The sequence below is a fragment of the Metopolophium dirhodum genome, chromosome 3 (assembly GCF_019925205.1).
Source record: "Metopolophium dirhodum isolate CAU chromosome 3, ASM1992520v1, whole genome shotgun sequence".
Classification (NCBI taxonomy): Eukaryota; Metazoa; Arthropoda; class Insecta; order Hemiptera; family Aphididae; genus Metopolophium; species Metopolophium dirhodum.
In genome coordinates this window covers 28497819-28515566 of record NC_083562.1, presented here as the reverse complement: position 1 = coordinate 28515566, position 17748 = coordinate 28497819, and the positions used below count along the sequence as shown (strand labels likewise).

The 17748-nt window shown below is 28.0% G+C and overlaps 2 protein-coding genes across 2 annotated transcripts; one reads left to right on the top strand and one right to left on the bottom strand.

Moving 5' to 3' along the window:
• Positions 1-3124: 3124 nt before the first annotated feature.
• Positions 3125-8437, bottom strand: LOC132941674 (calpain-D). Its single transcript, XM_061009817.1, has 12 exons — positions 8298-8437; positions 7987-8224; positions 7647-7930; positions 7001-7569; positions 6108-6291; positions 5741-5943; positions 5182-5681; positions 4948-5115; positions 4672-4877; positions 3762-3907; positions 3519-3697; positions 3125-3457 (listed from the first exon to the last, which is right to left on the bottom strand). Exons 2-12 carry the CDS (start codon positions 8214-8216, stop codon positions 3277-3279), a joined length of 2850 nt encoding a protein of 949 aa, XP_060865800.1. The 5' UTR covers positions 8217-8224; positions 8298-8437; the 3' UTR covers positions 3125-3276.
• A 2488-nt stretch (positions 8438-10925) lies between these two features.
• Positions 10926-17632, top strand: LOC132941373 (cathepsin O-like). Its single transcript, XM_061009406.1, is given in 10 exon segments — positions 10926-11195; positions 12071-12199; positions 12201-12277; positions 14016-14106; positions 14108-14152; positions 14725-14796; positions 14798-14862; positions 14927-14983; positions 15051-15310; positions 17493-17632. Coding segments are annotated over 10 exon segments (1020 nt in total). The 5' UTR covers positions 10926-11012; the 3' UTR covers positions 17534-17632.
• The last annotated feature ends 116 nt before the right edge of the window (positions 17633-17748 follow it).

Sequence of the window (17748 nt, the reverse complement as noted above, 5' to 3'; positions counted from 1 at the left end):
TGTCGTCATATCTATTTGAGATCGAATTTGCCAAATTTTGGATTTTATCGCTCTAAGTTTTAAAAAAAATCGTATTTAAAAATGAAATGGAATATTAAAATTTTTGGAGAAGTAATAATCAACAAATTAAAAATCTGGGAAATTCAATCTCAATATTAAGTAGCCTTGATGACAAATTCAGATTTGTTTATAGAATTATTATCGCTTCACTAGATCATTCGGTAAGTTGGAATGAAAACACGTCTAAATTCCTATGTTTCATGTGTGTTAGTGTTAGACGACATAGACAGAAAATTATAAACGCCTTTAAGAATATTTATCAATTACATTTTATAATAATCTAATAAATTTTGATAGTCACTGTATGCATAAATATGGTAATAGAACTTTACAAAAAATGGTACATATCTTTGTTTAATTAATCATCCGTTACTTGTTTATTAATATAAATTATCTTTATTTCAGTTCCATTCAAAATAATACCAAACCAACTATTATTGTTTCTATATTTGGAAAATCTGCATTAGTCTCAAAATCATGAAAGGCTCGAATTGTGAATGATTTCTACTTTCGGCCAATAGCCAATATAAGCAACTTCAAATTCAAAACTTCAGGCAACAAATTATTTATAACAAACTTATTGGACCTTAGAATGATTAGTTCAATCTAGGAAATTCAATGTACTCATTCATATGTAGCTAATATTATTATTGTTGTAAGCTATTAATCTAAGTTGTTGATGCTGTACCAATAAGACCAACAATAATACCAACATATTAGGTACCTACTTCCTATTATATTTTAAGTTTTAACAAACTGAATTATACATAATATTATAATTTATTTATTTTACACATTTTTTTTTACCTATAAGACTTGAGTTTAGGACACAGGTTTATAACCCAAATGTACGAAGGGAGCTAAGCACCCAAGATATTTTAGAGGAAGCAAAGACGTGGAGGGGTTTTGCACTTCATACTCGCCTCATATATATTGATACTCCTCCTTACAACCGTTACATTTTTAGATCCTGAGCGAAGCGATGAATGTATTGATTTTACAATGATGTGTTTTTTTTTATATTTTTTTTTTGTGTCTGTCATCAGGACAGTAAAAGTGCTTGGATTTTCTTCAACAGTAACTTTTCTGATAGGAAAGTGAATCTAGTTGGTACTTTGGGGGGTCAAAAGTAAAAATTGCCCAGTAGTTTTCAAAAGCGACGCAAAAAACAAAAGAAAAATTAAGGAAAAACGGAAATTTTTACGCAAAATCTGTTTTTGAGAAAATCTTTTGGTTTTTGGTGTAACTCTAAAACAAATGACCGTAGGGACATGAAATTTTGACTGAATGTTTATAACTGCATTTCCTATACACCATAACATTTTCCAAATATTTTGACTTATTTTGAGCTGTTTACGGACATTGTAAATTTCCATTTTTTTTTCAATAAATATCAATAAAATTTTACCTCTTGAGTAAAAAAACTTGAAAATTTAATAAAAGGCTCCTAGGTTATTGTTTCAAAGACAGATGAAAAAAATTAAAAATTCTTAGCCACAGTTTTCATCAAATTTTGACAAAATACGGAAAAATCACGAAATTATCAAATTATTTTGAGTTGAGAATTCATAAAAATTTTTCTTTTTAAATCTAAGATTTTAAAATGTAATATAAGATTACTCATAAGTTTGTCTACTTTTATCAAAAAAAAAAATGTCTACAAGAAACTTAAATTAAATTTTTATGAGCGTCTGAAATTTATATTTTTACAACATTTGATATTCACTCGATTTCTTATGTAACAATTTTCTTATTTTATTGTAATTAAAAAACAAATGACTGCAGATACTTGAAAATTTCACTGAATGTTAATATTAGCATTTTCTATACACCATACAATTTTGAAAATATTTTGACATTTTGAGCTGTTTACGGACATTGTCAGTTTTCAATTTTTTTAGTTTTTTTTCTATAAATATCAATAAAATTTTATTTGTTGAGTAAAAAAGAGTGAAAATTTAATATAAGGCTTCTGATATATCATTCTAATAGCAGTTGAAAAATATTAAAAATACATAGGCACAATTTTTTTTTATAAGCATTTAAAGTTCAAATTTTGACAAAATTTATCAAATTTATAATTTAATAATTATTTTGTAGTTAAAAATGTATAAAATGTTCAACTTTTATAACTAAGGATTGAAAATTTAAAACAAGGCTCCACGTAAATAGGTTATAATATATAAATTACTTTATTCACAATAATATCATCAAATATATTTGGTAATATCGTAGGCTGACTGACCGTTTTCGCTCAGAATCGTTTTTCTTATATTATATCATTGAATTCAAATTTAACACCATCCATTACAAAGATCCACTTGTAACCTACTGTACAGCAGAGCGACATCCACTTACCCACCTTTTTTTTCTTCATGAATTTAAGTATAGATGTTTCTTTTTCATCCGCTGGCCTCTGAATAAGTGTATAAACCTATAAAAATAATTTTAATTGTCCCTTTACCTACTATAATATAACTTAATTAGATTTTTTCGCAAAGGTTATTTGTTTTAGTAAAAAAACCATATTTCTTAAATAGTTTGCATTTTGTAGGCCTTATAGCGCAAAAATAATAATATAAAGAATTTTTCTGAGCTAAAAATATAATTTAATTGGGTTACTACCACCAATAAGTATGATTGTATGGTGTTGAAATTATTTTAGATCCACCAATATGGAAAAATAAATAATTAGACAAAATAAATCAAACTAATAAGTAATAACTATCTGTAAGAAAGCAAGTATCTATGGATTTCAAACCGCTTTCACGCTATCATATAAACTATAAACACAGCTATGCTTCATATACACAAAACCAAAGATAAATTACAGATTATATAAAACTATAATCTGTGGATAAATCACAGAGAACAATAAATGATCAGGCTTTTTTGGTAAGCAAATCTAATAAATTCTTATTATTTTTATAATTTTTGAAAATTATTGTGTTGTAAACAACTAAATAAATTATAAATTAATAAAAAATATGAGATTTATAAATCAATAATTTTTGTTTCTAAGAATCTAATATAGGTGAACTAAATAAATGCAAAGTTGAATACATACAGTTTCAAAATCATATAATTTTTTATTTGCAACCTATTTACAATAGTTTTGGTTTTCCTAATTTAATTATTTGTACTCACACTATAGAAAGTAAAAAAAAAATGAAAATCACAGAAATTTATATTAACTGTACTTTTAGCCTTATAATACTAAGTAATCAGTCTAGGAGAGTGTAGTCCTTCAATAGATTTTTGTATTTGTGGCAAATGAGAACATCCTGGTGGTCCCCAATCATGAAGTCCAGCTTGATTTGCCAATCTATGAGTCAATTTGTGAGCAATTGAAAACCCTCCACTTCCTTCTAATTGAGTCAATACAATTATAACTTGTCTAAAAAAAGTTGTATAAATGATTTTTAAATGAAAACAATTAATATGGTCTTATTAATTACCTATGCAAAGGTGGAACAGAGTCAATAGTTTTGAGTAATCCTCTAGTTGACATAACATTATAACTTTCTTGACAATCACATTTCACATGTATCCAACGATTTGCGTGACGATTTTCTACTACAACAACAAGTCCAGCCCATCCTTTGGTTAAATAGTAAGCAGTCATTCCTTCTCGGCCCTATAATATTATTTATAGTAAATTATAGTTAATAATAGTATCTAATTAAACTAGAAAGACTTACTTCATGTCTTTTTCCTTTTGCTAAAGTCAAGTTAATAATTGTGTCAGCCAGAACAAAGGATGGTGGTGACACTTGTTCTACTAATAATCGTTTAGAACTATGAATCGCCAAAACAAACTCAGGATAAACTGAAGGATCTACCAAATCTATAAATATAATATAGACACATATATGTTTTAAAATGTACAAGTTGTAACTAAGTTTATTTTATTTGTGTATCATACAAAGTAATTCACCAAGAGGCTTTCTGATTTTTGGAATTTTTATTTTAGGCTTTAGACCAGTGGCGTCTCACGTAGTTAACAGTAGGCGGCACACACATATTTTACCCTATCATCATGACTATAATAATAAAATAATGTTTGTTGTCTTATGTGTATTATTACGGCCAATAATAAGAATGTAAAAAAATAGAACTCTGGCACAATTTTAGTACCCTGCATCACCATGTAATTTGAGGTGAAAAGTAATAGGGTTATAAATAATTAATATTTGTTGGACTAAATATTATGTATTTTTTATAATTGAAGTAAAATCATTATTAAGAACTATTTTCATTATTTCATACATTATAATACATGCCACAGGACACTGCCTAAATATTATGGACCTAATATACTTGAAAATTCCAAAAATCAGAAATGCGTATGCATTATTAATGGATACAAGAGTTGGCTTACTTGGTGAATCTTATACAGTGAAACCGTATCTAGTCGAATCTGTTAAGGGCGAAAAAAAAATTAGAGTTATAGATAAAATTGTGTATACTTATTGAAATTCAGGGGCGAAGATATTCCTTCAAGTTAAGAAAAATTCAAATTATAGAAATTTGAGCGATCGAGGTTTCACTGTATATATTTTAGCGCACCTATATAATTAATAGAAAAATCAATTGAAAATTAAAACAAACCTGTATGCCAATGATTAAATGCCAAACAAACAACAACATAAACATCAGGTTCCAACATCTTGTGTGAGCTAACAAATCCACGGACTTGACGTTTGCTGTGTTCAACAAGACGACCAATGCAAATAGGTTTTTCAGATGTTACTTCTCTACTTCTCATTACTGCTACACACAAATCGAGTTGACTTCTGTTACACTTTTCCGATTTCCTAAAAACAATATGCATGAAAAAATTAATTAATATTTTTGATTTAAACAAAAATCAATAAATCAATTTGCCTTTGTCCTTCTTGAAAAAGTGTAAATTCTGCTTCAGTTGGTTCTGAGACAGTGAGGACAACACATGATAAATGATCAGTTGAAGATAACGGTGGCAAATATCCTTTAAGTCTTACTTCATTCCACATATTATTTCTTACTTTACAGATATCAATGCAATCAAAGTACCTAAATTATCAACATATTTTAGTAAAAAAAAAAAAAAAAAACAACTATATTATTTTTTATTATTACTTTAAAACATCATCATATGATATCCAAAACACTCCTTCACAACATCCATCTGGCATCAACATTATTTTTAATTTCTCTGACCACATGTCTGAATCATCAGACCAATCACCATTCCACGAGAAGTGTCCCCAAGGATTTCTAAGCTTCAACAATCGATGACTATCAATATCTCGAACATCCAATACAGAATAGGCATGTCTTGGTCTTAGTCCTTTATTTTGGTAAGCGTCTTCATCTACTTTCATATTACCGCCTCCACAAGATGCTCCCATTAAAAAACCAGCAAGGCGTGAACTTAATAACTGCGCCCATATCAGATCACGATCTAGTTCATCTTCTGTTGGAACTGATGATGGTTGCAATGGCACACTTTCACAAGGTGCGCCTGTTAATGTAGCAAGTCCTTCAATTGCTCTACCGGAAACAAGTGCTTCATAGCAACCATGGAGTTTAGCTATTGCTTTCTCTATTAAGGGAACCCATAATTGCTTACGTTTTGCCTGTTGAATAATTAATTAATATTTCAACACAGAAAAGTAATAAGACAAAATATACAAACCTGACTATACACTAGATTTCCCCTGTGGTCGCATGGTAATAAATCATCAACAAGAACTGTGGTCCATTTACCATCTTTACAAAGACGAACTTGGTATGCACCTTGTTGACAATAATCTTTGGTAACCATAACATGTCTAACTAAGTCTTCACGTTCTGCCAAGACAGTTAAAGCACTCAACAACCAACAATTACCCAAAACACCTGAATTAATAAAATTTTAGGATTAACATTAAGTAATAAGAATACAAAATGTTTATTTTACTAATATTTCCAAGCATATTAAGTAATATATTTTTTAATTTTTAAAAAGAGTAAAAATAATTTTAAAGATAATACTTTAAAATAATTTATTTTTCTTTATTTACCTTGAATTATATCTGAAGGTTTTGGTTTTCTAAATACAGTCCAGCATGATTCTTTATCTAATTCTGAACAAATAATTGATTCGGGTCTTAACCATTGTGTTACTCGGCAGCTTTCGTGTTTTTCTGTATAATATAAAGACTTTGCAGCTGGAGGAAATGAATCATCAACAAATTCTTGACTGTTCTATAGTATTAAAAATAAATTTATAATGTATTTAAATTGATGTTATTGATGTTATGTTATCATATAGTTTCTTATAATATGTAGTAGGCATATAATATAATTTTTTAATACATCTATATTCTATATGGATAAACTGCTGTTAAACTGTTTAATTTGCTAACTACTATAAAACATTAACTAACCTTAACAGAGACTAAAAATATTTGTGTTATTTAATAATAAAAATGGGGGAAAGTGGGTACTTTAGGTACAGACTTTAGATTAGATGTCAGATGGGTCACTATAATGGATGTGTTAAATTTTAAATCAAAGATATAACATCATTCTATACGTAAAACGATTCTGAGGGAAGACCATCTGTCAACCTATATTACTAAGTATATTTTATGATATTAAGCTATTGCAATTAAAATAATCTATTTTACTTTAACTAATACAGTATGTCTTTTTTTTTTTTGGTTACTGTATGAACTACTTATGAGAAACCTTGTTTTAAATTTTCGACTCTTACCTGTAAAAATTAAAAATTAAATAATTTGCAAATTTCTATGAATTTGATGAACTTTTATCAAAATGTTAACTTTAAATGTTTTAAAAAAAATATTACTTTTTTTACAGCTTAAAATTGATTTTAAAATTTTAAAAAGCAATATCATTTAGTATACAATATATTTGATTAGAATATAGCAAAAAAAAAATAACTACTTACTTGGATACAAAACAGCACTATTTCATTCCATTTTTCTCGTGCTTCTTGCTCTTCAATTCGTCTTAAATTTTCCATTAATTCACTTTGTTTTTTAGGATGATTCGATATTAATATAGAAGAATAATATTCTGGTTCAAGGTGTTTGTGACACATAGCACACCGTTTAGCATTTGGTTCATTATCAAAAGTACAAGTTGGACATTGACTATCTGACCGTCTTTTTTTATTTGCACGTTTGTCTGTTTTACAGGCTTTACATACTAGTGCTGATATTCTATTTTTCAATGTACACTTATCACATGTCCAAAATTCCCGTAATGTTCCGTCATCAGGGCAAAGACTTTTAGCTTTTGATCCACCACAAGCATTGCAAACTGTTGTATTAGGATCATTAAGTAGGGTACAACGTTTACATGCCCATTTTTTCTTGGGAGGCGTGTAGCGTACACAGTCACGCATCATTGTTATAGCATTCCAGCCACATGATTCACAGGAGTCTGACCAAAATGGATTTAAAGTAAAAGAACATTTTTCACAAGTCCAATTGCTTGTAGATTTTTTCTCAAAGTCTAGTACAAATGATATTATATTACACACTATTATTGATTGGAACAAAATTTGACGATATTGTTTATTACACACTTACCGTTTGGCATATTAATGGTAATAGGGATAGTTTCATTTTGTCGTCCTTTAGATCTTCTAAATGAATCACAGTTTTGACATTGCTGAGTTGAAGAGTTTCTAATTCTACAGGTATTACATAACCAAGAATCATTTTCCGTGGCAAGTAGTGTTGAACTTTTGGATGGCCTGATGGACGCTTGTAAATGATCCTCAAATCCATTCCACGATTTACGCCGTTGTAAAATAACAGACTTAAATTGAAGCTTAACTACACTTGGTCTATGGTCAATATTAGTTGGGTCTCTGCAAAATTGAATAGAATATAAATTTTAAATTATACAACATGGTAATTCTCTTACGCATCATCAAGTCTTAAAGCTCCTGCAGCAATTTCTGCCTCAGCGCACAGAATATCGGTGACATAAGGGGTCGGGCATCCATGAATGGTCCGTGTTTTGAGTTGTTCAAACTTTTTGTTACACTCATAACTTCTATGTACATTACATCGAATACAAGTTAATCGATCTGTGGGATTTATCAGCGAACAAGAACTGCAATGCCATTGGAGGACCGAAGCAATCGATCCCATGTCAGCAACTATAAAATAATAACAAAACAAATTTTAACACAGGCATTCAAATAATAAATTAGACATCGTATTTTAACTCACTATAAACATCACACTTAAATACATTGGTAGAACAATTCCGTTCTATGAGTCAAAGTTTTGAGTAAAATTGTGATGTTCCATTTTTTAAATTAGATGAACAGTAGTTAGTACAAAATAAATCATTACATTTTTAAAACTCGTAGCCATTATCAAAACAGCTGTGTATGGTCTTTATTTATTGATATTTGATATTATCAAATATGCGCGCGATTTCTGCAGTGCAACCAAATTTTGAATGAAAATTATTGTGTAAACAGTGACTGATAAGTTTTGCAAACTATTTTCTCCCGCGCTTTGCGTGTTTTACGACTTTTATGTTATAAGAAATTTCTAAATGGAAAAATTTAACCACTCATTCATTTATTTTTACAGAATAGATTATTGCCAGTCCAGTATACCACCACAGTAAGCCACTGAATACGTACCATTGTACCAATATTACTCAAAACATGTATCAGTTCAATATTAGGTTTCCGATTTTCGTCAATCATTATTAACAAATACTTCACTTTTATTGAATACTATTGTCAAACCTAAAATTTTGGTTTCTGATATTTTTTTCCGGACCTTTTTACAATTGATTAATTTAGAAAATTAGTGTCATAATGACAACGAATTTAAGTTCTTAGCATAGGTGTATATGCATATACAATATATATATTTGACCAAAATTTATTATTATTTGTATTCAATTTAATAATGTATGCAATTTCAATCTATTTAATGAAATAAAATAATACAGGTAACACGCACATTTAAATGTTTCAACTGAAAAAGTTAATTATGTAGGTTGTAATGTAATAAAACAGTCTCGATAATCTTATCGCAATAACTGTATCAGGATATCAATATTAGACAAATTACTAATTAGATATAACTATCTACATGTAGAATACAGGTATTCGCCGACTCACAGTAGACAATATAGATACAAGGGGTTTTACAGTGTTTGACAAGGATAAATAATGTTACAGGGTCTTCTTATTTTATTCTATTTCAAAACTCTAATTTTTTTGATTTTGGACAATTTTATCGTGAAAATTCTTGGTTTTCACCGCGGACATTCTTAATTTCAGACATTTTTACCGTGGAAATGTAATCATTATTCTATTATCTGTAACTAATGGCAACACTAAATAGTAAATATAAACAACAAAAATTCGATTTTCGTCAACGGAATTAAAATTCATGACGTGTGGATCATCATAAATGGGTTGAAAAACAAAGCTAAAACCCCTCCCCGAGTCTTATGGAATTTATTGATAAAACTTTTTTAGAAAACCGCGGGGTCCGGTAGTTTTCGAGTCCATAGAGGAGTCCAATACAAGGAAACTACTGCATTGGCGAAACTTTGGGGGGGGGGGGGGGGGGGGCTGATATATTATTTTTATTATTGTTGGCTGAATCCTTTTCAGAATAATGCTTTCTCATTGCTATCAATCTTCTAACACAAAATAATGTAGGTAATAATTATGAAACATCGAAATCTGTATCTCGATCGTCAAATTATGTTGAATTTGGATAAATGTAGTAATATTATTAGGTACTATTAGTAGTGATTAATTTAATTAGATCCTTTTCATACTATAACGTATTGTTAAGTTCCATAAACCGAGCGTTTTCAATTTGATTAAATTGTGTTTATAATTTAATTTTTAGAGATTTAGAACCTTTTACTTTAAAAAAAATCGTCATTAATGATCGTATAATCATAAACGTTAGCTTAAAACATGTGCCTTTGCATTCTAAAACCATTTTAGTTAAAAAGTGACTTTTGAAAAAAATGCGATTTAGAACCTTTCAAACCAGACCCACGAATGGTGTTAAATATTAATTTTTTTTTTATCCTGTATAAAAATTAATATCTACCAGAAGCAGAAGTTTGATTTCAACACAATGTACTTTAACTTTTAGCAAATTGGATCAAGATGGTATTTTAGAGAGGTCATTTTTCGATGTTCTCAATAGTTATTTAATGCCACGGTAAAAAGTAAAAACCACCGACGAATCACAAAAAACCGCTAAAAAAGGGATTTTAATTTCTAACGCTTTGTTTATCAGTTATCATCATAGAAATGAATAAAAAAAAATAATATTATAATATTAAATATTAATTCAACTTACAGGCTATAATAAATAACAACAATATAAAATATCCATACTGACAAACCGTCTCCGTTCAGAATCGTTTTTCTTATACAAGTATATTATATCATTGAATTCAAGCTTAATACAATCCATTAAACATTGACCCACTTGTAATCTACTGTACGGCAGAGCGACATCCACTTACCCGCTTTTTTTATATATTAGATTATTAGAATATTATAAGTTGTATACCTATACCCACAATAATAGTATAATATATTAATTGTTGAAAAGCGATAATAGCGTTTCTAGTAAAAACTAAAAAGAAAATCGGCTTATATAAATATACAATCATAATTTAACATACTACTTTATTCTTTAAGTTAACATTTAATTAATTGTATAGATGGCGACATGATGGCGTTCAAATATACAAAAGTTACATATACCTATCGGGTGTCTTATATAATTGTATTCACCTAACGAAGCCATATATCTACTATATACCTACGTCCTACATATTTCCCGTTTCTATTTCGTTATTCATATTGATTTCAATTTCATAACTCACAAGTGTTCAAATTTATTTTTTACTCTATTATTATGCAGAAAAAATAAATTAAAATAATGGTCGTTGCAAACATATTAAAAGCATCGCTTGTAGTCAGTTGTGTAGTATTAATTTTGTTTTTTATTATGTCAATCACACAGTTAAACCGAGACCAAGATAAATTCAATAAATTCATTAAAATGTACAATAAGAGTTACACGAACGGGACGGAACATAATATAAGGTTTGAACACTTTAAGGTGAGACAGTATATGTAATGTATACATCATACAAGTATTACTTATAGTTTACAAACAATGGAACATATACGACTTTAATATCTACCTAAAACTACCACTTTAAACTAACATTAATAAAATAATTTTATTTAAAAAAGCAGGTACATGTAGTAAGTATCACAGCTGTATTAGTTGACCTTAACTTTGTCTATATATTATAAATATTATAGGATTTATTATTATACAACTACTGAAATACAACTACTGAAATACCTATAAGGCTATATTATGTTTAAGAGGACGCCACACACCCGCATGTGTTGTTTCAGTCTTACAAACGCGTAACATACCAAATTTACGATCAGAAATTCACGTTTTATGCCATTAGCTAAAAAATTAGAGTGAATTGACTTATTATAAAACTCGATGATAAGAACATTATCTGTGTTTTGATGGAAGTTTTTTTACGATAATTCAGTTTTTTAGTGAGTTATGCGAGTATAATAAATGTAAACTAAAAAATGCTCATAACTCACTTAAAAACTGAATTATCGTAAAAAAACTTCCAGCAAAACACAGATAATGTTACTACCACCGAGTTATATAATAAGTCAATTCACTCTAATTTTTAAGCTTACGGCATAAAACGTGAATTTCTGAGCGTAAAATTTTGGTATGTTACGCGTTTGTAAGACGGAGACAACATATGCGAGTGTGGCGTAGTCCTCTTAATGATATATTATTTTGGATGAGAGAGAAGAGACTGTATGTCTGTATTTACAAATTACAAGATAGTATTTTAAAACAACTACATTTTTCATTAACTGTCTTATACTTGTATATAACATACTTATACAATAACTGAATAACCTATTCATTTTCAATCATTATTTTAGAAATCGTTAAAAACTATTCAACTTTTGAGTCAGAAATGTAATGGATGTACCAATTATGGAATCACAGAATTCTCAGATTTGTCAACAGAAGAATTTACTAAAATATACCTTAATTCAGTCACTTTAAGGAACACCACGTACAGGGACTTTTAGTATGACGAGATCTAAGCGATCTATTACAACAGCAACCTTATCAAGCATTGATTGGTACCTATTATAATAGAAATATGATATTTTTATAAGTTATAAATATAACAATAAATTCTATTAAAATGTCCAATGTATTAAATACATGATATTTATTTTTTTTTTTTTAATACCAGTTTTAATTTAGCACGTACAACGATAATTACTTAAATTGTTAACATATTATTTTAGATTCTGAGCGGAACAAATAATGTATGTATTTCACAATAATGTGTGTGCGTGTGTTTTTTGTGTCTGTGTACACGATAAGTAATGATAAATAAATGCTCCGATTTTCAACTTCAGTAACTTTTCTGGTAAAGTGAATCTAGATGGTGCATTTGAGAAGTATTTCCAGTAGTTTAAAAACTTCAAAAGCATCAGGAAAAAATCAAGGAAAAACAGAGATTATCTATTACGCAAAACCACTTTGTTTTTGATGAAATTCTAAAAATAAAAAATGTAGATACATGAAACTTTTACCAAATGTTATTGCATGTTATTGCATTTTCTATACGGTATAGTACCTACACCATAACATTTTCAAAATTATATTAGAACATTTTGATTTTTGTTCGTGTTTTCAAAATTATTGTCAATAAAATATTTTTCGCTTTGTCAAAAAACTTGACAATTTAGTACAAAGCTCCTCATACGTTGGTGTTAGTAGAAATTAAAGAAAAAGCTGAGCGTAAGCCCACAGTAACTTTTTATGAACGTGTAAAGTTAGAATTATGACCTAATTCATAAACATGTTTCCATTTATATCTAACATTTGAAAATGTATTAAAAAGTTAACTGGAAAGTCAAATTAATTTTGTATAAGCGTTTGAAGTTGGTCATTGGATAATCACCCATAAATTAACATATTCTCATAGAACAATTTTCTTATTTTGTTGTAATTCAAAAACTATTATTAGTCGGTACCTCCCCTTCACCAAATCTTTAGGTTAGTTAAGTTTTAGAATAAGTAACTTGTCTTTATACATTTTCAATTTTTTTTGACCAAGTAAAACATTTTTAAATGCAAATAATTAAAAAAACTAATAAAAATCGAAAATGTCTTATGCCTATAGGCTATAAATAGCTCAAAAAGAGGAGAAATATTTTAATTGTCTGGTGTATAGAAAATACTAATAAAGATAAATATTCGGTTAAAATTTGGAGTATCTACTGTCATTTCTTTTAGAGTTATTCGTTTTTGAGTTACACCAAAACACAAAATCAATTTTGTCAAAAACTGATTTTGTGTAAAAATTTCCGTTTTTCTTTAATTTTTCTTTGCTTCTCCCGACGCTTTTGAGTACAAGTAGGAATTTCAATCTCCTTAATTTTGATCTCTGGTCTCGTGTGCACCAATTAGATTCAATTTCCCACCAGAAAAGTTATTGAATTTAAAAATTGAATAATTTTTTTGACTACTACTATCGTTTACATAATATACACAAATAAAAATAGACCCGTCCTAAACCTTGGATCCTCTCCCCCCCCCCCCCCCCCCGCCCACCATCAGCTACGCCATTGATTAATTATATCTAATTACAATTTGTCATGAAATTATAATGGTAATTATATAATTATAATAATATCATATTATTGTATTTAGATCTAGTCTTAAAAATGTTAACAAAAAAAATAGTAGTACCTATGGTCAGTACACTAGTACTTACTTCTTAGGTACCTAATATTTAGTATCGGTTAAGCAATATTTGTTTTGAAAAATTAGTAATATTGATGTAACTTTATTTTTTTTATAAAGGAGGGATAAAGGAGTAGTGACTTCTGTTCGAAATCAAAAAAATTGTGGAGCTTGTTGGGCAATTAGTGTGGTAGAATTGATTGAATCTGTTTTATGCCATCAAAACAGGATTGTTACAAACATTTAGTGTACAAGAAGTGGGTAATTTATAATGTCTGTTTTCCGTATCGGTCCAGTTATTGATTTTGGTTTTGGTCAAAAGAAATAATTTCGCTACGATGAAAATGTATAATAGATTTGTTATAACTTATAAATTATAATATAGATAAAGAGGTACATAGTAAATACATAAGCATGCAGTTTTAAATAATTATGTTACACAAGAATGCAATTATTATTAGGTATAGTTATTAATTAAGCCTTAACTTTGCATATTTTTGTACATTTTGGTACATTCGACAAATTTAAGAATTTTACTATAATCTTAGCTATAATATACCTGAACATTATTTAGTAATTTTAATTGCATATTTATACATACCTACATCTTTCGAACATTTTTAGTGCATTACGTCTATTAAGTAATACTTTCGTTTTAAAAAATCTATAAGCTCATAATTATTAATTTTATTTCCATACCGAAACGATACAACATATAAATTTATAAATATACAACTATATAGCTATACATATAACTATAAGTCTATGTTATTGACTATTGTGTCTCAATCGCGTAAAAATTTTAACTAAACCTATTTTATCATGTAAGATGTTAGATTGTTCGGGAGGAATAAACCAAGGATGTACTGGCGGAAGTGTTGTATATTTGCTCTTATGGTTGGGTTGAAAATAACATTACCGTGTACAAAGAAGAAAATTATCCAACTATATATAAAGATCAAATGTGAATATTATATAAATATTATATTAAGTATTTTATCAACTCAGAATTTGTAATAATAAAAAGTAAATAAAATATATAATAAGATCAATTTATTTATGGTTATTAAATCATTTTTAACACTGAAGTAAGCCATTATAATTATATATACAATTAATCTGACTCAGTTAAGTACATGTTGTATAATGATTTAGTTTGATGGATCGTGAAGATTTATTGTTATCCTATTTATCAAAAAGCCCAGTTTCTGTAGCCCTTAATGCATTGCCGTGGCAGTTTTATGTTGGTGGTGTACTCAGCCAATGTGATAATAGTATGGCCTCGTTAAATCATGCAGCAGAAATAGTTGGGTACAAACTTGGTGAAAATCCATATTATATTTTGAAAAATTCTTGGGGAACTAATTTTGGCAATGATGGATACATCCACGTAGCAATTGGAAATAATGAATGCGGTGAGTCATATTAAATATTAAATAATATGTAGTTCAATAATAATTCTATAATAATATTTTACATTTTAGTACGTTATAAAATAGTTCAATATAGATATGTACATTGTTGTGATAGTCCATACAATATATTATAATATGTGATACTTTATTAAATACAAACTATAGTGCTTTAAAAGTTTAAACATCCAAATTTCTGACATATGGGAATTTAAATATTATACTATAGGTTAGTTATAGCTATACCTATCTTTCCCGCCCAGCGTTACCCATGTCAAAGATATGTTTTTTTTAACATCATATTTCTACTAATTTTTAATAGTAATATAATATTATTGATTATAAATACTAGTATTTATAATCAATGATAATATGTAGCCACTAACCAGTGATATCCATATAAATAAACAACAAAAATATTCTTTTTTCGTGAGCTTAAAAAAATGTCATGTGTGAGCTACCATTTATAATTATATGGATTACCTATAGGGATTGAAAAAATAAGCTATAAAGTATAAACACCCATCAAATCTCTAGGAAACTATTGATATACGTAACTTTTATTGAAAACGGTCCAATAGTTTTTAACTTTGGACATCTATCGTTAGCTGTATAACTCGACTTCGGCAGTGAATAAATTATCAATACCTATCTTGATATGAGCGTATCTCATTTCACGGGAAAATTTGTGTCTGTGCATCTCTTGTGAACTAATTCGACTGAAATGGACAATTCACCGATGGTATAAATTGAACATGGTTTAAATTACTCTCGTAAGCTTTCCTGAACAATTTGAAATTTTCACAAAATCGGTAAAGTGGTAGGATATAAGCTACAAACATACATTCCACTCTTATATTTTTGTTTTAAGATATAATTTATTTATTTATTGAGGCTATAAACGCTACAATTTGATTCATGCTTTTACCTAATTTCCCAGAGTAACCAATGGAAACCATTCATATACAAAAAGTACTAATTTCTACTAGGTATTAAATTATTAATATTATAATCTGTAAGATGTAATCAATGGCAACCATTTATAAACAAATAAAATTTTTAGATTTTCATCATAAATCTACAAATCTTTGTTTGAGCACCTCTTCCGGGAAACTTCCAAATTTTCTTTCTGTAAAACCCTTATTAGAAATGTTACAAACATATTTCTAAAGAAAATGAGCCCATCAGCCCGAACATTAATAGAATACACTCAAGAATTATATATAAATATACTAGCTAATCCCGTGCACTTTCTTGCCCGTAAAAAAATGGCAACTCTTAAAATTATGACTGTTCCACTCATTTTGGGTTTTATTTCATTCGGTTTTTCCGATTTTAACCCTTTAAAATCATAATTTTGCAAAATCCTTTCTTAGCACGGTGAAATTATAATATTAATCTACCTTTGAAATTTCAAATCGATAGCTCTAATAGGCTCAGCTCCGCGTTGTTATGAATCAGTCACTCAATAGAGTCTTGTATACATATATATTATATATATATGGATAAAGGTATTTTAAATAAATATATAAACAACTTTATTGAATAAAATATTATAAAGCGGACAACTTACTACGTGAGTTGCCCATTATACAGTTTATACTATTAAGTACAATGTATATACACATTTATTTGTAAGAGAATACATATTAAATTTAGACAAATAAAAATAAGGAATACAAATAAAATAAAACATCAGCGATAACTGCTCTAAGTAGCTTAAATGGTATCGTTTAAAGTATTTTCCAGTGATAACATTAATAATATAGGTACATTTTTTAATTTTTATATTAAAAAAACCAAAACAAAGACCTATATAGTATATTGTTATTCGAATACTAATTGTTAAACATTTATTACATCTGCATTTAATGTTGAAACACCCAAATTATGCATATCTATATTCTATACCATTCTCCATTAATATTTCAAAAATAATTTAAAGCTATAAAAACATTGCATGTTTGACACATAAAGACGTAGGTTTTTCTAATTTCAGTGATATAAAATTGAAAAAAAATAAAGCTATTATACTTGTTATATCTATTGTCATACCTAATTAATTTCTATATGTATTAAAAAAAATATTAAATTGTTGAAAAGTATACCTATTGTATATAAATAATAGTTAATGTACCTAGCTATTTAATATTGTAATGTATTGATATATTAAAAACATTTTCAGGAATTGGATGGGAAGTTGATGTGGTCACAAATGTCGTGTAGCCATAATATCAGTTGTTATAATAATTACTCTTGCATGCAATTTATTTTATTATTTTCATTTAAAATAATTTATCTAGTTAAAATAAGTACCTATTTAATAATTGACATCATAACCTAAATACTATTATACTGGATAATGTATTGCACTTTATTATTATTTTTTAATAAATTATAAATTTTATTCATTTATTGTACTATAATTTGGTGTACTATAA

What these genes read in the sequence shown, in the direction of transcription:
- LOC132941674 (XM_061009817.1), bottom strand. Translation starts at nt 8,216, where the DNA reads ATGGGATCGATTGCTTCGGTCCTCCAATGGCATTGCAGTTCTTGTTCG. An exon ending in TCATATGATGATGTTTTAAA is followed by an intron (nt 5,116 to 5,181) that starts GTAATAATAAAA and finishes TTGATAATTTAG; the next exon opens with GTACTTTGATTGCATTGATA. An exon ending in CTTTTTCAAGAAGGACAAAG is followed by an intron (nt 4,878 to 4,947) that starts GCAAATTGATTT and finishes TATTGTTTTTAG; the next exon opens with GAAATCGGAAAAGTGTAACA.